At 49.5% G+C, this 25,085-nt stretch overlaps 1 protein-coding gene across 1 annotated transcript in view; it reads right to left on the reverse strand.

Moving 5' to 3' along the window:
* EFCAB6 (EF-hand calcium binding domain 6) overlaps positions 1 to 25,085 on the reverse strand; it is a 199,177-nt gene that overhangs the window by 151,007 nt on the left and 23,085 nt on the right. Inside the window, 2 exon segments of the mRNA XM_060026001.1 lie at positions 2,676 to 2,812; positions 22,632 to 22,698. Of these exon segments, the coding sequence (XP_059881984.1) occupies positions 2,676 to 2,812; positions 22,632 to 22,698 (204 nt within the window).

Consider the following 25,085-nt stretch of genomic DNA (forward strand, 5'->3'; position numbering starts at 1 on the left):
CCCGGCCACTCTGCAGCTCCAGGAGAATGTCAGGATGCCGATAAAAATCTCATCACCAACCTTCCTATTTTTGGTGAAAATTCAGCATCCCTTCAAACTGGTATTGGCTCATAAGAGAATCCTGACCTTTCCTAATGCCCAGCCCACCGCATTCATAATACCTGCTACACAGTCACTGAGAACAGACAGACACAATTCCATGGTAATATTTCCTACAGATAAAATTCAAAAATGAAGCCTCAGTACTTCCCAAGGATGCAGCATCTCAAAAGGCTTTTTTTAACAAGAATCAAGGCATGGGAGACAGAACCATTCTTAAGACACAGCAACCAAGGCCATTTCCCCAGGGACCTGAAGTGTGGGCAGGAGAACTCACACATGTGCGGACACCCAGGGCAGGACGGTCACATGGGAAAGCTGACTTCAGATGCAAAGGGAACGAGGCCAATTGACCCACAAACCTCTCCAGCATCACCACCCAGAACAGTGCCTTGGGCTTCATTCATCTGCCCAGGCAGCAGGCTGAATTCTAGTGCGTTTGTTTGTTTGTTTCTTTGTTTTTCAAGGTCGCTCATAAATTATTTTACCCGGATTCAAATACTTTGTCCTGCAGGGCAATGGAGAGGAAAGTAGGATGGTGTGAGATGGAAAAGGAAGAACAAAACCCGGCAGGTCTCGGGACACTGGCTAAGTATGGAACTTGGAGATGATCTTCTCCCCCGCTCCTTGCCTCCATAGGCTGCATGGCATTCTGCAGCCTGAAGAGAACTGTTTCTCCAAGAGTAAAGGACACTCGTGGAATCTGTACTATTATGATAGCATCGATGTGAAACGAGCACCTACTGCATGTCAGGTACACTGCAGGCGCAGAATCTTCATGCCAGCCTTGCAAGGTGGGCTCCTCAGTCCCCATTTCTTTAAGAGAGAGCCGAGTCTGAGAGAGGCCCAGGAGCTTCCAGAGGCCCCGCAACTAGGGAGGGCAGACACAGACCTGACCCCAAGCGCGCCTGGCTTCAAAGCCCAGGCCACTCCTACCTCGCTGCACGCCGAAGACTGATATTAAATAGAAAGCTGTTAGATAAAGAAAAGGATTCAAAACTGCATTGTGTTTCCTGCTCAAACACTAAAAAGGCGAAGTTAATACTGAAGCTGCTACTCAAGGAAAGAGTATATTCTTGAGCTTCGATAAGAAAAGCATTACGGCAATTGAAGAAATGTTACTTTTGATCTTCTGCTTTTCTATTCTGAAGGAAAGCAATTCTATTGCGTTAAGTTCCTCAAGCCTTATCATGCAGACAGCATTGTTTTTAAGGCTTAAAAAAAAATCTCAAATAAAAATTTGTGGAGTTCTTTACTATTCAATACTTGTGAGATGGGGAAACAGACAGTAACATTTTTTTATAGATTTACTAGGTTGGAAACTAGTGCCAAACACAAGGTTTATTGTCAAATAAAACACTGTTTTGCTTTTTGATTGCTCGTTTTAGAAGAGCGCTGCTTCTGTTCTATAATCGCGTGCACAGAATTATTTAATTTGTTTTGTTTGGATCTTATTCTGGACATTTTCCCAGTCGGAAAGATGTAAAAATTAAAACATCTATTATGTCTTTCATATTCTGAGGTGGGTTATAAGGAGGAAAAAAAAAAAAAAGAGGAAGCAAATATTCAAAATACTGGGAAATACCCGTATTTTAAAAGTCTCCTTGTTTTTCAGACCCTGCAGTGCCTGTGAGGTTGGCACATGCCCTCTAGACTTGTTTTTGCTCCAGAAGCAGATTCTTCCACTAACAGAGGCAACGTCGTCTTTATAACACTATGGACGCAACCACAAAGACCCATTTCAGTGGCGATTTATAACTGCGGTGTGATGTGAAACTCTGAGGCTCAGGGTGAAATCATCAGGCTTGGTACTTTTGTTAATGGCCCAGAGGATATTCAGAAAAGTGGGGAAAGGCAGGAGGACAAGGAGTGCCTCTTGGCTGAGCACCTTCCAGTGGCTTCCATTCAATACTCAAGTAGCCACAGAATCCAAGCATTTGGCTTTTCTGAACGATCTGGAGTTTATTGGAGGCTCAAAAAACAGTCTGTGCAGGCTTCCCCACACCGCCCTCGCGTCAGGGGCAGGTGGCGGCTTTCAAACGCCAAGCAGCAGCTAACGGCCCCCTGCTGCAATGCCCACCCCAAACTCAGCAACAAAGTCCTCAAAGGAAAATGAAGCTTCTGTTATTATGTCAGGATGGAGAGCCAATAGGGAGCACATCAACCAACAAATAAATCCTGAAATTTTTCATTCTTCTCTTAACCCCGGGCTTTGAGTAAAAGTGAACTGTGAACTGGAAACCCATGGGGTGGTGGGCGAGGTCCCAGGCAGGCAAAGAGAGACCACTGGTGATGGATGACTTAAATCATCGAGATGCGTTCAAAGCTGCAGGCCAGATGACTCTCACCCGCGGGGACTGGAGGAATTAGAACCGTTAGCTCTCACTTTGGAGAATTCGTGGAGAGCTTCACGAACATGGGAGAAATGCAGATTGAGGACCTCTTTTAAAAACAGTCAAGACAGAGAAGGCAGGAGGGAAGGACGCTGCCTGGATCCAGTGAACCCAACAGGTCCCATTTTGAAATGGGCTGAAAGTCCTACTGAGCAATCTCTCCCCATACCTTCGTTTACTTACTTTTTGTATTCATCATCTTTCATCTTCAAACAGAAGGTCTCCAGAACCCTCCTCAGTGCATGTGGTTGGACCAGACCCGTCTTGTTAACATCAATGAGCTTAAGGGCTTTGATAACAGTTTTAATGTTTTTGAAAATCTGTGTATAAAAAGAGATTTAGGAAAAGTCAAAAGATCCAGCGTTAAAAATCAAGATGGTAATAATAAAAGTGAACGTGTTTAAATACTTCTTGTAAAATAAAATGTTTTCAAAGACTCACAGTCGTAGGTATTGCAAAATGATGTATCTATGGGAAAAGGGACACTTTACATTTCTTGAATGTTTTCAAAGCAATTTTCTCTGTCTTAGTAAGTCTTAGTAAGTTTCAGTAAGGTCTTAGTAAGTTTAAAAAAAAAGAACTTTTTCTGATGTAAAGCAGTAAGTCTCACACACAATTCATTGCATTTTAGAGCCATATGAAAAATCTTTTTTGTTAATTGATACTTTAAAACCGTAATTCTGGCATAGCTGGATCTGGACAATTCTTATTTTTCATAGCCACATGCAAACCATTTTTACTAGGAGCTGAAAACTATGAGCGTATATTCCAACCCCTCTGAATTTTTGAAAGATATTACGGAAAAGCTGTACAGCGACCTTTCCCAAATTCAGCAAAGGCATATTTATTGGGCACAGAGACCTGGAAGGCACTTGGTTAGGTCCCGTGGAGACGCGGGGCCGTGCGCCTGCCCTGAGCCACTTCTATGTAAAGGAGAGAAACATCCGCCAGGGCTCACCCGTGCCAAGCGCAGAGCCCTGTGACTGCACTCTCCCGAGCCACACGAAGGACGTACCGTTTCCCCACTTTTAGATAAAACCGAGGGTGGGGGAGGCCACAGGAGTCGCCCGTCATCACCTGGTTAGACGATAATGATGCTGGGGTTCAAACTCAAGTCCACCCCCAAACTGTACCTCCCGCAGAACAGATAAGGCATGTAAATAAATATTCATAAATATTCACCAAGATAGGAACCATGGGAACAAGAGCCAAACACCAGAGACAGACAAGCGAGGAGCTGTGGGTCTTCACACAAGAGAACAACACTTCCGGCAGAGCCACCTGGGAGGCTTCCTGCAGGGGGTGGCATCTGAGCCAGGAGGGGGCCGGGGCAGGACAAGACAGGAAGGCACTGAGTACAGCTGGGCGTGAAGGGGGTTGTGGATGAAGGGTGATGAATGTCTGGTATGGCCAGATCCTGGAAGGTCTGACTCTGCATCCTGTACTAGATCACATCCAAGTCCAGCCCAGACTCGGAGGGAAATTAGTGCTCCTTAAGGAAGGAGTTTAGGGAAGACTCTAAGATGAACAGGCTTTTTCCTAGTTTCCTCAACACCTCCTCTGACAGGTCCCTACACTGTCTCTGACCTGAAGGAGCTGCCAGCCCCCTCCCAGGGTGGCCGTCTTAGGGATCACGCAGGAGGAAACACTGAGCTGGCCTCTGCCCCAGCTCCTCCTGGCTGGGTCATCTGAGACCCTCCTGCCTCCGCCCCCCGGGCCCCCGGGGACGTTAGCCGGCCTCTGACTCAGCTCCTGTCCTCCTCCCGTCCAGAGGTCACCTGCCTGCTCAAACTCACGCCTCGTCACCACTAACTGCCGCTCTCCGAAACGAAGTCCCACATCCAACGCCCCCCATCTTTCAGCCCGAACCCCAACACCCTTCTGCCCTCCGGGACCCCGCCTGCTGGTCCCTCTCCTCCGCACGCCTCCCCACGGCCCATCTTTACAGTGACCCGGTGCCTGTGTGCTTGACCGCCACCTCCCTCCTCCTGCCTCCCCGGTCTTGGCTAGACCCTAACCCTGGTCAGATCCAACTCACCGCCTCTTCCAAGCGCCTGATGCGGCCGGAGAGGACGGGCCATCGAGCACTCACCTGGGTCCCCTCACTCAAGACCATCAACCCTGCCAGCAGGCGCGCGTGGTGATGCTCGCCTGGGCGGTCCGCTCACCCGCCACCGGGCACCTTTCCCGCCTTCTCCGCTCTCCGCCTCCCTTCCCACCCCGCCTCCTTCCTCTCCGCTGATAACCTTCCTCCTCACTTGCAGAGAAACCAGAAGCAACTGGACGGCAAGGTCCCGTGCTCCCCGACACGCCCAGCCTGTGTGCCTCCACACCCGGCCACCCGGCCACTGGCCTCCGGTCCTGCGCCCGGCCGCCGCCGCTCTCGCGCCCATCAGGAACTGCTTGTGCCCCGCTGTGCCCAGCTCTGAGCTCGTGTCCACGATGACGAACCATCTGAGAGGTGAGCCCTCCCTCCTCACCCCGCCTCGCCCCTGCCCCCAGCCACTCCTTCCCTTTTGCAGAAATCCCCCCTCGAAAGCTGTCTGTGCGCCCTGTCTCCAGCCTATCTCCCCACACACCCGATCAGTTCTGTCCGCACCGCTGCACAGAAACTGTGACCTTGTCAGGGCGACCTTGCCAGGCCCAGCGGCTCCTGGGCGCCCATCTTGCTGTCTCTGCAGCACCTCCTCCCAGCTCACCGCCCCTTCTTCCTGGACGTAGGCCTCCCCCCCGGCTTCGACACTCCCGCCTCGGGTTCTCCTCGGCTTTCTGGCTCGGGCTTGGCCTGGTCCCTGCCGGTCCCTCCTCATCTCCCGGCCTCTGAGCTCTGGGCACCTGCGGACTCGGGCCTCGGGTCTCCTGGCTTGTCTAAGCACACTCCGTCCCGGGCGGCCCAGGCCTGCAGCCTTAATGAGCAGCTGAGGCCTCTCAGTGTCTGTCTCCAGCCCTGGCTCCTTCTCGGAGCCCCAGTCAGGACGTCCAGCTCTAGAGGCCAGCAGACGCCCAGCTCCGCCCCGTCCCACCGTGGCCGGGCCTTCCCGCCAGATTCTTCACTCACATCCCACGTCCGGGCCAGCCCGAGAGCCCAGCGGCCCTAGCTTCAGAACGTTTCCAGAACCCAGCCCAGTCTCTCCGCCTCACACCCTACTGCCTGGGCTGGTGCGACGGCTTCCCACTTGGGCCCCCAGTGTCCGCGCCCGACCCCACAGCTGAGGTTCCAACAGCAGCCAGGGTTCTGTGTAGCTAAGGCTGAGCACGCCCTCCAGTCGCTCTCGTCCCCTCCAGGTCAAAGGCCAGAGCCCCGCAGACCGGCTGCTGCCGGCTCTCCATCCCCCCAGCCGCCCGCTGGCTCACTGCCTTCGGGCCACGAAACGGTCTCTCTGCTTCTCGCGGGTGCCAGCCAGGCACCTCCTGCCTCAAGGCCTTTGCATTTGCTGTTCCTTCTGTCTGGAAGCTTCTTCCCCAGACGCCCACTGGCTCTGCCCTCACTTCCCGCAGGTCTCGGCCCAGATGTCATCTGATCCAAAAGGCCTTTCCTGATCCCACCCGCAGCACGCATCTGCAGGGTACTTCTCACCAACGAACTTCATGCTCGTCTTTACTGTCTGTCTCTCCCTCTGGCAAGTGTGCTCCCTGAGAGCGGGGCTCTGTTCACTGCTTCACGCCAGGGTCTAGAACAGCCTCTGGCAGAGTGTACATGCTCAGTAAGCATGTGCTTGAGTAAATGAATGAGTGAATCCATCTTCTTTTCACCTGCCTGGAAAAAAGCCACACTCTGAGGAAGCCTTGTTATATGTTGACGAACACACACCTCCTCGGGGCCTACCCTGAATGTAACAATGATTACATTCAATGTAATAAAGATTACAATAATATGGTAATTGAACAAATGAGAACTGGATGTTTGCAAGGCCCTGTGCTGAACCGTATACACATCTCCCACTCCCACCGACTAGAGAGCATTGGCTGAAACGAGCTTAATATTCAAAACCAGGAAGACCAAGCAAGGAAGAGCCGGGAGAGCATGAGCTGGAGCGAAACCGCTCGTGCACGTCCACCCTCAGCTCCACCACTTTGTCTGAAAGCACAGGGCCCCAGCCACAGAGAGCGCTTGTGCCCGTGGCCAAAAAAAACCCCTCGGTACCTCGTCTGCTGCCAAACCCTGATTCACCTCTTCTGGGAGCACATGAGGCGATGCGCTTTTTTAAAACCCAAAGTAACCCAGATGGACCCAGCGTGGAAAGCAGGGAAGCAGCAAATCTGGCACAGAGCTCACACCCACCAGAGGTATGTCTCCAAGTTTCTTATCATTTGTCAGACTGAAGTTTGGCAAGATCTAGATGGAGCTGCAGATGGTGAGGCTTATCAGAGGCACCAGAGTTAGGGCCGTGGTGTGAAGACTTGTCCTCCCCGTGACGGTGACGGGAAAGAAGAAAAACACAAAGGAGTAAAAGGACCTGCCCCTGCCTCGCCCCGCTTCCCTCTCCCTTGAAAAGGGAGAAGAGGTGGGAGAGGAAACGCAGAGAGAGAAATCGGGATGGTGTGGGCAGCATCCGGCTCCTCTCTGGGCCAGCCCCACGTCTGCCATTTGGCTCCAACTGGGACACGTGTGCGTTTAGAGCCACCGGCTCTGAGCCTCCTGTTCCTTCCACCCCAGCCCCAGCTCTCACCCAGCAAGGCCCTGGGCTCCAGCGACACTGAGCTCCCTCGCTTCCCAAGCCCTCCGGGGTCTCTGCACCACGCCCAGAGCCCTGGACGATCTGACCCCCCCACCTCCTGACCTCACCCGCCAAGTCCCCCGGCCCTTTCCTGCTCCAGCCACACAGGCCTCCCTGCGCGTTCTCACACACACCGGGCGCGCTCAGCCATCAAGGCTTCTGCACGTCTGGCTCCCTCCGCTGGACGGCTCCCTGAGGCCCTCATTCAGGTCTCGGTCACGTGCCACCTGCCCCAGAGGCCTTCCCGATGACCTGCGCAAAAACGCATCCTCGTCCCTTTTCTCCTTCGCGTTCACCCACACCTGCACATTGCATATTTCTGTGTCTGTTTATTGTCTTTCTTCTTCCATTGAAATGTAAACGCCACGCAAGGGGATTTGGTTTCATTTGCTGCTGTATCCTTAGGCTCACAACGGTCCCTGGACAGAGTGGATGCTCATAAATATTTGCACAGTGAGTTTACAGCCGTGTTGCTGCCCAAACGCCTTCCCGTCCGCTCCGGGGCAGGAGCTGGCGCCGTCTCTCCTGCTCTTCTGACTGCACTTCCATCCCGACACTGGCCCCCTGACCTCCATCTTGACATTTTGGTGAATTCCTGCCTGAAAGTGGTACCCAGCTCCTCCGCTGCAGGAGGGGACCTCCCTACTCCCTGCCTGGCCTCTGCTCTCCAGGAGCTCCATCCCCCTTCACTTCCCCACTGCTTCTCGGGAGGAGGGCTCAGAGAGGGCCAAATCCACGGAGAGAGGAGAAATGCTGTACAGCTCACGGGAGGAAAGGGGCCTCCTCCCAAATCCAGCTTCTCAGAAAGGAAAGCGTGGTCTTGCCCTGTGAGGGCCCAGAGACCAGCTTGAGAAAGGTGCTCTCCTGGCCGGGCTCCAGCGCCTGTGGTGGCCGAGCTCCCTTTCCTGCGTTCCAGGTGATGCAAACTCCTGCCTGCTGCCTGTTTTTATATGCCTGCAAGCTGAGAATGGCTTTTACATTTTTAAACGGTTGAAAAAAATCAAAAGAAGGATATTTTGTGACGCCTGAAAGTTATCTGAGTTTCAAATTTCAGGATCCAAAAGTAAATTTTATTGGCGCCCAGCCACGCCCCGTTCATTTATGTAAATGAGTTGCCTCGGGCTGTTTCCCCTACAGGGGCAGAGCTGAGTAGTCAGACTGAGCAGTCTGGCGGGCCAAAATACAAATATTTACCATATTCACAGAAAAAGTTCACAACCCCTGTTCCACTCCCTCCCATGCAACCCCAGATATCTGAGTGGGTGGTAGGTGTCATGCAGCTTCAGGTGCACAAACACAGAAGCAATGAGGATTTAAAAAGAAAACCAAAACAATAGCTAATTATGACGTTAGAGAGCCAGGAAATGGCCTGAGGCCCTCTGAAGACCTGCCCTCAAGTCTTCTCTTCCCCGCCACCTGCCCCAGACCCATGCTCTGAGCCCTGCGCTAGGCTTAGGAGTGCTCCGCCCTTCCCCGTCCCCTGCTAGACCCCCCAGCTCCCCGCTGCACACCAGGCCCCCACAGCCCCCAGGCTCCCCCTGCAGCACCACAGACCCTGCAAGAAGGGCAGCATCTGACCCTCTTCTTGTCCTCAGAGCCCCCATATGGAGAGATGACTGAGCCCTGGGGATGATTCAGAACCAAGCAACCTAGGGAAGCGAACCACAGTGAAGATGCATTAAAAGGTTCGCTTCTTCCGTCTGGACAGCAGGGCTAGGAAAAAGCAGGCTACAAAGCCTAAAAGTTCTGAAGTATGGCTACATAAACCAGGACTCGCTCACCTAACATTTCAAGAAAGGAAAAAAAGCCCCGTTTCACACAGGAGTACAAAAGGAGGAAGTGATTACTGAAAAGGAAGTGATAGGAGCAAAATTAAAGTAAAACTTTCCCCAAAAGATTTAGATGAATTCATGGAGGGCAGACTCACAAGTGTTACTACATGGAGCAGAGAATACCTGTCCTGAAGAGTAAAGCCAGGGAGGGAGTAGGGAACAGAAACCTCCTCCAGATACAGAAAACTACAGAAAGTACCCCGGGCTGCCATCGTTTGGGTAACCTTGGAACAGTGACCTGACTCTTCCTAACTTCAGTTTCCTCGTCTGTTAAATGGGAAAGAAGAAGGGCACTGTATCAGCGTGTGCAGGTAAAATGAGCTCACGTGGACTTCCCTGGCAGCGCAGTGGTTAAGAATCCGCCTGCCAATGCAGGGAACACTGGTTCAGTCCTTGGTCTGGGAAGATCCCACATGCCGCGGAGCAACTAAGCCCGTGCGCCACAACTACTGAGCCTGCGCTCTAGAGCCCGCGAGCCATAACTACTGAGCCGGCATGCCACAACTACTGAAGCCCGTACGCCTAGAGCCCGTGCTCCGCAACAAGAGAAGCCACCGCAATGAGAAGCCCACGCACCGCAACGAAGAGTAGCCCCCGCTCGCCACAACTAGAGAAAGCCCGCGTGCAGCAATGAAGACCCAACGCAGCCAAAAGTAAAATATAAATAAATAAATAAAGTTATAAGAAAGAAAGAAAGAAAGAAAAATGGGTAGATATAGAATTTCATCAAAATTTATTAAAAAAAAAAAAAAAGAAATGAGCTCATGTGTGCAGGTACCTCCCAGGGAACATACTCAATAGATGGTGGTCTGATAGGAACTGCTAATCAGGACCAAAGGCTGAGGACAAAGATATAAATAGCCAGATAGCCACACACACATGCTGGAGAACAGTAACTGGCAGAACCACCACTAATCCCCCACACCAGCCAGCGCCTCTACCTCTTCCAGAAAGTCTTGAGTGGACAGGAGCCCAGGGTCAAGAACAGGGCCTGGATCAACGAATAAGTGTTAAGTGGACGAATGTATGGATGATGGATGGGTGGATGGATGGATGGGTGGATGGATGGATGGGTGGATGGATAGATAGACGGATGATGGATGGACAAATGGACAGAAGGAAGGATGGATGGATGGGTAATAGATGGATGGACAGATGGAGGGATAGATGGATGTATGCATGCATGGATAAGTGATAGATGGATGAACGGATGAACAGATGGATGGATGGGTGATTGATTGCAGCATTCATGGGGAAGAAGCTTTGGTGAGCCAATGAAATCCTTGTACAGACAGGACTGGTGCCTGCAGAACGGCAGATAGGCATGTCATTTCTGTGGACACAGTGATCTGCTCTACACCTTCCTGGGGGAAGAAACTGAGAATTGAACAAAAATAGCAGAGCAGGAGGGGAAGATTAGAGTGGTCTACATGCCTATTGTTGGCATGGACAGGACACGTGAATTTTCCATGAGTTAAGTGGAGAACAAGAAAGGTAGAAGGCTAACAACGAAGTATCAGAAAGAGAAATTAAGGAAACAATGCAACTTACCATCACATCAAAAAGAATAAAATACCTAGGAATAAACCTATCTCAGGAGGCAAAAGACCTGTACTCCAAAAACTATAAGACACTGATGAAAGAAATTGAAGATGACACAAACAGATGGAAAGATATACCATGTTCTTGGATTGGAAGAAGCAATATTGTTAAAATGACCATACTACCCAAGGCAATCTACAGATTCAATGCAATCCCTATCAAAATACCAATGGCATTTTTCACAGAACTAGAACAAATAATTTTAAAATTTGTAAGGAAACACAAATGACCCTCAAACAGTCTTGAGAAAGAAGAACAGAACTGGAGGAATCATACTCCCTGACTTCAGACTATACTACAAAGCTACAGTAATCAAAACAGTATGGTACTGACACAAAAACAGACTGAGAGATCAATGGAACAGGAGACAGAGCCCTGAAATAAACCCACACACTTATGGTCAATCTATGACAAAAGAGGCAAGAATATACAGTGGAGAAAAGACTGTCTCTTCAATAAGTGGTGCTGGGAAAACTGGACAGTTACATTTAAAAGAATGAAATTAGAACATTCTCTAACACCATGTACAAAAATAAACTCAAAATAGATTAAAGACCTAAATGTAAGACTGGATGCTATAAAACTCCTTGAGGAACTCATAGGCAGAACACTCACTGACATAAATTGCAGCAATATTTTTTGGATCCATCTCCTAAAGCAAAGGAAATAAAAGCAAAAATAAACAATTGGGACCTAATTAAACTTAAAAGCTTTTGCACAGCAAAGGAAACCATCAACAAAACAAAAAGACAACCTACTGAATGGGAGAAAATATTTGCAAATGATATGACTGATAAGGGATTAATATCCAACATACATAAACAGCTCATACAGCTCAACATCAAAAAAACAAACAACCCGATTAAAAAATGGGCAGAAGAATTGAGTAGGCATTTTTCCAAAGAGGAAATGCAGATGGCCAACAGGCACATAAAAAGATGCTCAACATCGCTAATCAGCAGGGAAATGCAAATCAAACCCACAATGAGAAATCACCTCACACCTGTCAGAATGGCTATCATCAAAAAGAACACAAATAAAAAATGTTGCTGAGGATGTGGAGAAAAGTGAACTCTCCCATTGTTGGTGGGAATGTAAACTGGTGCAGCCACTATGGAAAACAGTATGGAGGTTTCTCAAAAAAAAGAAAAAAAAGAAAAGAAATAGAACTACCATATGACGCAGTAATTCCATTCCTTGGTATATAACCCAAAAAACCCAAAAACACTAATTTGAAAAGATACACGCACCCCAGTGTTCATAGCAGCATTATTTATAATTGCCAAGATATGGGAGGAACCTAAGTATCCATCAACAGATGAGTGGCTAAAGAAGGTGTGGTATATACAATATATACAATGGAATACTACTCAGCCATTAAAAAGAACGAAATTTTGCCATCTGCAGCAACATGGATGGATTTGGAGGGCATTATGCTAAGTGAAATAAGTCAAATAGAGAAAGACAAATACTGTACAATATCGCTTACAGGTGCAATCGAAAAAATACAACAAACTTGTGAATATAGCAAAGAAGAAGCGGACTCACAGATACAGAGAACAAACTGGCGGTTACCAGCGGGGAGAGGGGAGGGGCAACACAGGGATAGGGAAGTGGGAGGTACAAACTACTGGGTGTAAGAGAGGCTCAAGGACATATTGTACGACACAGGAAAATAGCCAATATTTTGTAATAACTGTAAATGGAAAGTAACCTTTAAAACCTGTGTTAAAAGTTTTTTTCAAAAGAAAAAGAAAGGCAAAAGGCTTGAGATGTCCTGCTCCCAGGGCTGCTTCTCAAGTGAGGGGACAACACACAGCATGAGAAGGCGAGGTGGACCACCGGCAGGAGGGCTGAGGAGGTGCAGGGGGATTAGGCCAGAGCTGCTCGTCACCAGAAAACCACCGAGTTCAGAGGCCGCCAAAGCACTGTCCTAGTAACTCCCCATGTGCCCCATGAGAGCAGCCTTTACCTGCTCCCCACAGAGCACACCAGTGAAGGGGGAAGGAGGCCAGCTCCCCTTCCTCAGCCCTCATCACGGATCCCACGAACCGGGGAGGAAGGAAGCAGAAGGAGAGAAAGAGTCGCCAACGAGCCGGCAGCCCCCCTGGCCCTCCCCCTCCCCCCGGGGCCCGTGGAGCTGGAAGGAGGGAGGAGCGGCCAGCTGAGCTGCATCTGACCTCCGGGTTTAAAACTGGACTAGGTTACGCTGGGCTTGTTCTACCTGAACGTGACCAGAGAGCCGTGGGATCTGCTAAGACAGCCTTCGGGGACGAGGAAGGCAGATGCGCCCACGCCCGTGTAAGAAGCAAAGAATCAAACTGCCTCATGTTTGTACCCCACTGAGTTCAGATGGTTCAATAAACTGCTAACAGTGGATGTGATTCTTACTCTATAGTTCTTTGTTTAAAATTCTTTTTATAGCACTGGGAGCTCCAGGAAGGAAAGCTGTGAACCCAAATAAATAGGACCACCCAGACTTGAAAGGAGGTGAGAAAAGGCCTAAGGTTTCCTCCCTGGAGCCCAGAATTCCCCCTCTCCAGGCCTGGCTCTGGTGGGGCCCCTCCCGGGGGAAGGCAAACCTTCCTCGGGCCAGAGGGCAACCTGCGCCATGCTATCCAAATTAGCTCCCGATGCGCTGTTTTCTGTTCCCTCCTCACCTGGAGCCACCTTCCTCACCTGGTTTCTAGCAGCAGGGGGTCGGGGACGGCAGCCCACCCGCCTGCCTGCGGACTGAGACGCAGGGGAGGGGGCCTCTGGCCGCCCCTCTGTCTTGGCTCCGCAGCAAAACGCAGGGTTCGGCAGCCACTGCTGTCAGTCTGGCACCTTTCTGTCACCACGACTAAACTCATTTTAAATTTAAGGAGTACATTTTAAAAACTGAAGCCAAGAAAAAGGATTTCTCTTACAATAAACACATCAATGCTCATTTTCCTTATTATTCTACTTTTGGTTATTTCGTATAAAATCTTTAATTAAAGTTTTTCTTTGAAATTGTCATTATCAACCCAGAAGAAAGGAAGGGGGAGAAAAAGAACAACACAGCTGTGCAGATATGAAGCGCTATTCAGGACTAAATGAACTGGAACGGAGTAAGTAGCCTGACTGCTACGTTCTTGGTTTTGGCTCTGTAGTCTCAACAGCAGTCTAACTTGTCACTTTATATCGATTCCATCTGTTTACACTCTGCAGAGTATTGGCTTCCTACCGTGAACATTTCCTATTTACCAGCTGGTAGAGATGGTCCAAACCAGATAGGGAAAAATGAGACTACATTCAGAACCTCATAAACACAAACTTTCAATCTGGGGACGCCGTGTGGAAGGAGCGGAGCTGGCGCTGCTCCCCTTTCACAAAGGGGCTGACTTCCGCTCCCGGCTCCGGTGCTGACCCCCCAGGCCGAGGAGTAGGCCTTGAGCATTGAACAGATGCAAACCCTGCCTTTACCACAGACTGAATAAGCTCACATAAAAAGACATCTAACGGAGACCCACGAAAACAGAGGAACAGGGAGCAGACTAAAAAAGAGCTACAGCAACCTAAAAGTCAGAGTTGCTATGACAGCAAAATCCAAAAATCTGATTTGGGGTTTCCTTGCAGCCACAGTGAAAAGGGAAACTTCCTGTTCTATACACCACAGGCTACAGGTACCTCCCCCTACATTTGACTTTCATTTTTAAAATGCCCACCTGCCACAAGTAGCTTAAAGTCGGCTAATAAGAAATTCTAGCTACTCACTGAACTTCAGACACAGCTATGAAAATAGGCCCCAAGTCTAAATACCGAGGGCTTTATAAAGGCTGCCAAATCAAGGAGAAATGTTTCCCATCTCTCCTTCTTTCTAACCGAGCCCACATTCAGAGGATGGAAGCTCCTCCGCAGGCACCACAGGCCAAGAATACTGAGGCCCCTGTCACCCCAACCCCTGACCACTCATAGAACAGAGCTGCACACCAGGAGGGGCCCGCCGATCCCCTCCCAGGAACTCCATGGCATCCCTCACACAGCAGAGGCGCTCAGCAAATGCAGGCTGATGGTGATGGTGAGGGGCTGACTACTTCCAGGGCCTGGGGACAGGTATCCCGGATTCCAGCTGCTCTCCCATCAGGTGCGTCCATTACTCTGCCGACACTGTCTCCTAAATTCCTCCTGTCTCGTGTCATCATCCCCCATCAGAAGCCTTCAATGCACTGCCACCATTAGCACCACCCTTTGCCCCACGCTTTAGGGTTAACGCCTCCACCTTCTTCTCCAGCCTGCATTTCAAAATGGCTCTGTCCTGGGGCTTCCCTGGTGGCGCAGTGGTTGAGAGTCCGCCTGCCGATGCAGGGGACGCGGGTTCGTGCCCCGGTCCGGGAAGATCCCACATGCCGCGGAGCGGCTGGGCCCCTGAGCCATGGCCGCTGAGCCTGCGCGTCCGGAGCCTGTGCTCCGCAACGGGAGAGGCCACAACAGTGAAAGGCCCGCATACCACAAAACAAAACAAACAAAATGGCTCTGTCCTCTGTTCCATCTTGCCTTGAGAAGCAGAACTCCTCACAGAAGCGTCACAGAGTTGGTGTCCCCGCCCCGGCCACATCTCCACTGCCTTCAGCTCCGCATCCTGTCCTTCCGCCAGGCTGCAATCCTGAAAGCTGTCCCAAGTCCCACCCTCTGCCCCGTCCTCAGCACGCACTGACAGCCCAGCCACGGTCCAAGTCAAGCTCCAGTCTCACCTTTCTCGTCCAGCTTTTCCTGGCTACTGCAATTACTGTGAGCCTTTCCTGCAGAGCCTTATTTACTCATCCTGTAAATACTTACTGAGCTCACATTAGGTGCCCAACATGTTCCGTTTGAAAACATAGGATCTGTTTAAGGCACTAAAGTTCCAACAGTGAGCAGGACAGATAAGGTGCCCACTCCCAGGGAACGTATTTCCTAGTAATGAACAAGTAAACAAACAAAACCTCAGGATGTTCTAAGTGCTGAGGAATTTTAGACAGTGTAGTCCAAAGAATTTCCAGGGGGGAGACCTCTCATGCTGAGTGCCAAAAGCCAGGTTTTTGTCTGACGTTTATTCAGCAGGTGACCAGAAGCCACAGGGCATCTTAACCAATGGGCTCTGATGAGATCTGACTCATGTTTTGAACAGATAGGTCTGATGTCATGTGAAACGGAGACTGTAAGACGCAAGAACAGGAACAGGAAGGGCAGTCCAGGGGTTACTGACAGTGCACTGGGTGGAGACCCAGCGGCAGTGGGGATGCAGAGAGGTGGATGGGCTCAGGATACGGCACAGGATGCAGCCGACAGGACTTGCCGGTGGACTGGACTGGGGAGAGGGGCCGGTAAGGGAAAGATGGGAATCAAGGCTAATCCTGTTTCTGCTTGAATGACGGAGGGAGGTCCGGAGAGGAAGGCTTCTCGGGGTGTGGCAAGGAGGGCCAGCAGCAGTCCTGGTTTGGTCTGTGGACAGTGGTGAGTCTGGGGTCGAAGATGGAGATAGAAACATGGGCGCCATCAGCACACAGGCCTCTTCGTAGCTTTAAATCGTAAATGACCACGTACTACCATTTAATCTCCCACACAACAGCTCATTTGTCATATCTCCCCCAAATGTGAACTCCTAATTTTTTGAGTAACTTCTACGGGTCCTGCACTATGGTATATATAATATATATATATTATATTCTCAACAATATTGGAAAAATCTTGCAATATTGCTTCCCCATTTCACAGCTGAGAAAAAAGTTTCCAGAGAGACTGGTTTGCTCAGGGTCACTCCGTGAGTGTCCCAATTCAGATGCATACTCAGCCTGCGGAGTCCAAGGGCTTCAGTCACCCCCACTCCACCATCCCGTCCCCCCCACTCCACCATCCCGTCCCCCCAACTCCACCATCCCGTCCCCCCACTCCACCATCCCGTCCCCCCAACTCCACCGTCCCGTCCCCCCACTCCACCATCCCATCCCCCCACCCCACCATCCCGTCCCTCCCCCCACTCCACCATCCCGTCACCCCCACGCCACCATCCCGTCACCCCCACGCCACCATCCCACGCCCCACACCACCATCTGTCCCCCCACTCCACCAGCCTGTCCCCATGACACCTCACTGTTTTAAACACTCAACCTTGCAATCTCACGTGTACTATTGACTTGCCACATGCAAGAAGATTTTTTTTTTTAAGAGAAACTTAGCCTGAAATGATACAAATTCTGACATAACAAAATCTTTTAGTTTCCTGATGAAGCCTTCAGTAAATTACTAATAGAGCAACCAAAAATAGGTCCTGGGGTAGAAGCATTTTCAATATCATTTCTTTATAAAATGGCAGCCGATTATTTTGTTTTGTGAAATTCTCTGGATCTAGTGTGAGCACGACTCTTCATTTAGCTGCACACAGACACAGGAATAAGAGCTGTGACATTATTAATCACTATACTCAGCTATGATTGATAGTCTTTTCTGCAGAGGAAGAAGCGCCTCAGATACAATCTGTCCCAACAGCTCTGCGATATGCTAATATTTTCTGCAGACGAAAGAGAAGTTGTGTTCAAATACCTGCTATAATAGGTAATTAATACCAAGTGCACCAGAGGAGAGATGATAAAAGTGGGATTAGGAGAATATTACGAATTAACCAAAAGCTTGTATGTTTTAGTAAATGGCCTCATTTTGAGTTTGACACGGTCTTTTTATTAGGCAAACAGACTGTATTCTGATACATTCGTTTGTGCTAACGTGGTGTTCCAGTGTTAAGGTATGTTTATGAAATGGTTGTGATCCTAACAACTGTTTCTTATCCCTCAAGCAATAATTTTTTAAATTTATTTTTAAGAAAATTCACCTATTTAAGAAAACGGATATACCCATCACTTGTGTCTTCACTTTTGTGAAGCTATGACCGACCAAGCAAGCAGCTTAGTACCTCTAATTATTTACTAATTGCTTCTGAAATGACCAAGGCTGCATCTACACAACTCCAAGGCACCAGGGTAATCCCATAACGACTTGTGTCACTTGGTGTCCAACAGACACACTAGTCACGGCTGACTGAGCAGACCAGGTATTCTGACAGCACAGCTCCCAGGCTAAAAAGAGCAGCCCTGATTGGGGCAGTGATGTGTGGTACAAGAGCAAAGAGCCTGGGGCTTTGGGTGGGTTTGTTTATTTTCCTTTTTTTAATGTCTTTAACTGAACTGCACATTCTTGAATTCTAGTCCTCAATTTAAAACGTTTTTTTTTTTTGCATGTTGGGGGAGGAGACTAGTCATGACACTTCTAAACACACACTGTGTTCTGATATGTCAGAATAGCTTCCTGTGTCTCGGCAATTCTCCGGACATGGCTTACAATGAGCATCCCCTCACCTCAAGAGGCAGGATGAGATCCTCTTCCTTTGTTAGCCTCTTCTTTTACTTCCACCTCACCCTCATGTGGGGAGTAGACAAAAGATAAAACAGAGTAAAAAGACCCAAACTTTGTTAACCTGGAAACACATGGAAGCTTTGCTTTAGGTCCTTTTTTCCTGGCAGACTCCTCACCTGAAGCATGCGGAGAACCTAAGTCTTGGGCCTTGGAAGGTGCTGTGGCTCCAGGACGGGGCTGGGGCCCTGCGGGACAGGCAGAAGCATAAGCGTCTGAGGAGTTGGGAAGAAGCATGGGAGGGCAAGATGCCAGAGGTGGAAAAGGAAAGAGAATTCCCAAATCTGAAGTAGATGCTACACGGACAAAGAGATGACCCTGTGGCTAGAAGACAACCTCCACTCATTCATACGGCTTCCGTGAGCAGAGATGCTTCTCTGCGATGCGTGGGTCCACCTCCAGGCACAACAAAGAGTCATATTTGGTGCAGGAAGCCGCCTTTCCTAAGGGGTCCTCCCAGAGGCAGGGTGGCCTGAGGTTAAGAGCCAGGACCCTGGAGCCAGCAGCCGAGGCGGGGACTGCAGCTCCTCTGCCCCCCAGCTGTGCACACTTGGCCCAACTGCTCAGCCTCTGTTCTAGTTTCCCTCCATATCAAGGTGGGATAACAAGGGCACCTGCCTAAACTGAAAACATACACACAGTAAAGCACTTAGAACAGCTCCTAGTAAGTGCTCACTCCATGCTAACTCTCGTTATTATCAGAGATGGCAAAATCCAAAAAATTACATCAGTGTCCGAAGGATTAAGGCCCAGCCAGCCGGGGGTTCTTTCGCTGCGAGGCTGAAGCAGACACTGTTGGTCGCTTTCTCCAAATCCACTGACCTCTAACCCCTTCTCTTTCTAACGAAACCCTCCATTTTCCATTTGGTTCAGATAGCCACCCCCTGGGTGGCCCCGTGCCTAAGGGGAGGGGGCCTAGCCACCACACCAAGGAGTGACCAGGGTTGGTCCAGGCTGCCTGCAGCGGCCAATGCCACCGCTAGTGACTGGTTTGGGTGGGGACAAAATCCTGGCCTGTGAGTCACAGGAAGAAGTTTCCCCGTGTTTATAGAGTCATAGAGGAAGAAACAGCTGCTGGAAAAAATCCGACATCGTGGCATCTGCATGTCGAGCCTGGAATGCTGGCCACCTCCCGGTGACCGGAGGAGATGCGAGTGAGCAGACCCTGACATGCCCTCCCTCCGGACTTCTCAGACGAGATGAGACGTTCCTTATTATCTCAGCCCAGTTGGGGGCCTCTGCTTGTCACAGGGTAGGACGACCAGACACCTCGGTGGCTGACAGGGCACCACCTGGTGGCGGGTAAAGCTACCACAGGAAGGGTTTCAGGAGCGCCTGACAGGGAGGACCACCCTCGCTGATGGGTAGAGGAAGGGACGAGTATTTATTGAGCACCTGCTGTATGCAAGGGCGTCACTTACATTATTCTCATTCATTCTTGTGATCACTCTGACGGGTAAGTGCTGTTGTCTTGCCTCCAGAGACGAGGAAAGTCAAAGCAGTGGGAGACCTGCCCACGGCCCGTGGGCCGCTGCAGAGGTGAGACTTCAGGCCAGGTGCGCCTCCTTCCCACTAACTCCCTCTGCCTCCCAGGAGATTAAGAGAGCAAGGAACCTGAAGACCAGAGAACTCAAGGGCAGCCAAGGAGACGCCCCGTAGAAGGCACAGAAGAGGAGCCAGAGGAAAGCACAGTCCTCTTTGTGAACAAGGAAAAGCCGGGGCCAAGAGGATGAGGGCAAGGGAGCTGCGCACCAGACTCAGAGCACCCACTGGGTGGAATCCGAGTGCAGGTTAAAGCAGGAACCAGGACCAGCGGGAGCCTGAGACGACACCCTGAGGACCACCTGGGGCCCCACGGCCGCAGATAGCAGGCTCTTCACGTGAAGCCACAGGTCACAGTCACCAAAGGACGGAGAGATGGGCCCCGGAGACCACCCAGTCTGCCTTCCTCTCGACTGACGGAGAAAACGAGACTCAGGAAGCCCACGGTTTCGACTGAACAAGGAGCATGAATGTGAACACGTGCTGGAAGGTCTAAGTGCACATGAATTAGGGCGAGGCTGAGGAGCCAGCCACCAGACCAAGCTCACTGCAGAAGAAAACAATTAGGAAACCCAAGCCCCGGGGTTCGGGCAGTTTGGGGTGCCAACTGCTAACTACTTGTTGGTTTAGGAAGGCTAGACCACACACACATTCAGCTAAGTCTGGCTCCCAAAATTCAGAGAGCCATTTGCATGCATTCTTGGCTCCAATAAGCCATGTGGACTTATATTTAAAACAAAAGAATTAGCATCTTTCATTCCCAAACTGTGTAGATCGCCCAGCAATGACAATGTATGTCTGAAGACAGCCATCTTTTACTGATCGCTAGGTGTTCCTCTCTGTCTCCAATGTTTGAGTGTGGCCCGTTTGCAGGACCAGAGTTGTAGCTGGAAACACGCTACTGCACACAGCCAGCAGCTGAGGAGTGGATTTGGTTTGTTCTGTTTACTTTGGGGTCGGTGGGAAGGGACGACATTCATTTAAGGTCCTACCTATACCTCAAAGGAAGCTGTAGTAATAACCATAATAATGATAGCTGGCATCACCTAAGTGTTCCAGGTGCTTTATGCTGGATACCTTTAAGCCACGCAACAGCACTGTGAGGTGGGTGTTCTTATCCCCACCGACAGATGAAGAAGCCCAATGACAAGGACTTTGCCCAAGGCCACCCGGCTGGTAAATGGCAGAGCCCGTCCACGCCACCTGCCTGCCCAGCGCCAGGGTGGCAGGCAGAGCTGGGGCTGCAGCTTGTGCTGGCCAGACTGCACGGCAGAGAAAGCCTCGGAGCTGCCCTGTGGTCGGGCGTTACCTCTATCACCCATTTCTCAGCCTCTCGCCGTTACCTTTCTGTTTAAACCGCGCTGCTTTAAACTCACTCTTAGTGAGGGGGCTTCTATGGGAAGGAGGCCAGGATGAAAAAGGACTGAGATGAAAGGGCGGCCAGTGGTGGAGTTCCCCTTCAGCTTTCCTCTTCGAAGCCTCACTTTCAGTAACTTACAAGCTAGGCCTATGTCCTTCCCCTCCCCTAACTGTAACGTTGCATTACTGACCCACCTATGTTGCAAGCATGATCGTCATAAACAGCTGACTTTCCTAGGATAATTTCATGATTAAACAAGTTTGTGAAGAGACAAATTAAAGACAAATACCATAAATAATATCTATTACATATCAATTACAAATATTGCATATTTCTTATAGAATAACAATGAACCACAACAGAAGCAGCAAATCATGACACCAGGGTTCCTACTAATATAAACTATAGTGAAAGTAGATTTTTAGGAGCACATAATGCTAAAAAATTATCACACTAGGAAGAATTTTCTGGTGTTAATGGCATAAGCCAGGGAAATTCAGACAAACATTTTGTGGGTTTCTAGCTATTTTTGATTTTGAAATGTTTGACAATCTCAGAAGAGTTCAAAAAGGAAAGAAAATTTGTCACATTTCAAACCAACATATTGAATCAAGTAAATTAAACTATGATTCTCAAACTGCTCGTGTAACTGACAGGCCCAAATGCATTTTAAAAAGGGGTCCGATTCCAGCCCCCGAAGGCCGTGAGCATCTCCTCCCTCCCTAGTTGTGCGCCCTGATAGCTACCCACAACCGGCAAACAGGAACAGAGCTATATGCTCCTTTTTAAACACGCGTAGTAGCTTTCGTGGCTAAATTACTCAATTCTTAAATATGTATCGCTCTGAGTTTCACCAGTTATTTTTACCACGCCGCTCTTGATTGGCATTTACTGCCGAAAAGCCGTAGTTTTCTCTTTCTAAAGAAAACCCTGCCTCAGTCGTAGACAAAAACCAAAAGGGCAGCCCTACTAATAATGATCTGAAGTTAATACAAAAGTAATTAATATTCCAGGACTTCTGCTGGTGTCGTTCATCAAAAAGGATGCCATCCGGGCAGGCGAAGTCATGTGAATACAGGCTTTCATGTGAGCTCTACTGGGTGAGGCACGAGAACGCGGACGACAAGACACAGCTCATTCTGCATCAGCTCCCTCTGCTAGCAATTACTTTTCTTTTTTTTTTTTTTTTTTGGCATTTTGGGTTTTTTAATTAAGAATTTATTTTTAAGAGCAGTATAAGGTTCACATCAAGATTGGTGGAAACGTACAGCAATTTCCCGTATACCTCCTGTCCCCACACATGCATGGTGTCCCCCATTATCAGTATCCCCAACCAGAGTGGGACATTTGGTTCAACTGAGGGACCTTCACTGATGCATTGTAATCTCCCATAGTCCCTAGTTCACATTAAGGCTCACTCTCGGTGTACGTTCTATGAGTTTTGTCAACTGTATAATGACACGTAGCCATCACTATGGTATGAAACAGAGTATTTTCACTTCCTTAAAAATCTTCTGCTTTCCACCTAAATCATCTTCTCTCTCCACCCTCTGCCCTTCAACCTCTAGCAACTACTAAACTTTTAAATTTTCCATAGTTTTGCCTTTTCCAGAAAAATAGCAATTACTTTTGACGAAGGGTGGGGATTGGGGGAAGAACTCTGAAAGCTCTCTGTTACCTTTTCTCCTACTTGGACTTCGAGTTCTTTTAATGTCCGACAGCAGTTCATTTCACTCTCACCTCCCCTCAAAGATAACAATTGAAAATCTTTTGTTAAAGTGTTTTCACTATGTTAATGCTTACATAGGACACACAGAGATCAAAATTATAGGAGTTTCTAAATTACGTATTTTTAAATGCAAGGTCTTTCTTACGCCATCCGCCAGAAGCGTGAACTTGGGCCAGTTACTTAGCTTCTCCGTGTCTCGGGTCCCTCATCTGTAAAATGACACAGGACATCGACTCCTCCTGGGGTGGGGTGGGAATGGAGCGATTACGGCCTTCATGCAGAGAGCCCTCACGGAGGCCAGGCCCCGTCTCACATGACCCTCACTCCATGGGTTAGCGGCCACCACCATCCCGCTTTCCAGAGAAGGCTGGGGGAGCCGAGGTCACCGTGGGGAAGCCACGGCACCGGCTTCAGACCCAGGGGGCCTGGCTTCACGGGCCACGCCTAACCCTCGGCTTCGGCACTGTGTTCTGACCCCTGCGGGCTCCCGCTCGCCCCGCGGTGCGCACCGAGCCCCTCTGCAAAGGGCTTAGGACGGATGTGCGTCTATACCAGCCCCGTCTCCAGCCGCTTTTATTAACTATTTTTGATTTTGCATTACCTGTGTATCTATAAACCGCTTCACAGCCTCTCTTTGGAACTAACCACAGGGCTAGCGTGAGGATAAAGAACAACAGAGGCCACTTCAGAGTATTTACCCAGTGCCTCCTACACTCAGGCCTGGGCGTGGAGTCGAGCAGGACACCGTTCCCAGGCTTGAAAAAGCTTAATGCTAGTGACAGTGACAGACTGGAAATAAGTAATGTAAGCTGAAGTAATAACAAGTGCTCTGAAGCCAGTTAAGACAGGTGGGGATAGACTGGACACTGGGGTAAGATGGGCCGACTCTCCTGCATGGGTGGACGACGGGGCATTTGAATAGAGACCCACAAGCTAATAAGCCAGGAGCCACCATCTCGAAGGAAAAGCTCTCCAGGCAAAGCAAAGGGAACATGCCACAGCTTGAAGCCCAGAGGTGGCAGGAGCCTGGCACGTCCCAGGGCTGCTACTGCGGAGGCCAGGGGGACCAGAGCCCACCAAGCAGGGCCAAGGAACATGGGGTAAGTCCAGAGATGGAGGCTGAAACCAGCGCCATGGTGCGGGGGCCGTGATGAGGAGACTGGACTTCACACTGGGGAAGGGGAAGCCACTGGAGCGCTTTAAACAGAAATTAACTTCATTTTACACACGAGGAAACAGGCTCAGAGGGGTTAAGTGCCGAGCCCAAGTTAGAGATGAAACCAGGAACCCAGCCTTATGATTCTGTGTTAAATGTAATATATTTAATATGGTTTTTTTTTTGGGGGGGGTTGTGGGGTTTTTTTGCGGTACGCAGGCCTCTCACTGTTGTGGCCTCTCCCGTTGCGGAGCACAGGCTCCGGACGCGCGGGCTCAGCGGCCATGGCTCACGGGCCCAGCCGCTCCGCGGCATGTGGGATCTTCCCGGACTGGGGCACGAACCCGTGTCCCCTGCATCGGCAGGCGGACTCTCAACCACTGTGCCACCAGGGAAGCCCTTTTTTTTTTTTAAATATGGTTTTAATTATGTATTGAAGAGATACAAAACACTATTTGTAACATATGTTTAAGATTTAAGGAATAAAAATCACACATACCTGACTTTGTACAGCTGTGTGCCCACCATCAGCTGAAGAAATGGAGAAGTGCCACTGCCCCAGGGGCACAGGAGGCCCCGCCCCTCCCAACCTCAGCCCCTCCCTCCCTCCTCTGCATTTGGTCAAGGCTTCCTCAGCCCCAGTGGCAGCTCCTCTGCCCAGTCTGGCTCCAGTCCTCTTCCCTTTTCAGGGAAGTCTGTACCCCAAACTCCATCTCAGTATCTGCCTCAGGGGAGCCCCGTCTACTGTCTGACATTAACTTAGTGGTGCCTGCTTTCTTTAGATTAGTATTTATTTGAATAGTATGTCTTTTTAAATCCTTTCACTTTTAACCTTTCTATAAAACTATGTTTAGGTTTTTCTCTTCGTGGATTTTACTATCTGTTATCTTTGTCTTTCAAGTGGTATATTTATTATAATTACTGATATATTCAGGATTTCTATTTTTCCTGCCTATTCTGCTGCTTCTTGCCTTCTTTTGGGTTGATACCATTTTTATCATTCCATTTCTGTGCCTCTATAAGTTTGGGAATTATACACTCCACTTTTAGACTTGTAGTAATTGCTCTGGAAATTACAACCAGCATAATTTTCAAAGACTCAAGTTAATCAGAACTTTCATCTTCCGACTGGACAATGTACCAACTCCAGAACATTTAACTCCAGTCCCTCCTCTCAATTTATATATCACTACTATCATGTGTTCTAATTCTAACCTATTTTTAAATTCCAGAAGCCATCAGTATTC

This window comes from Delphinus delphis, chromosome 11 (genome assembly GCF_949987515.2).
Source record: "Delphinus delphis chromosome 11, mDelDel1.2, whole genome shotgun sequence".
Taxonomy (NCBI): domain Eukaryota; kingdom Metazoa; phylum Chordata; class Mammalia; order Artiodactyla; family Delphinidae; genus Delphinus; species Delphinus delphis.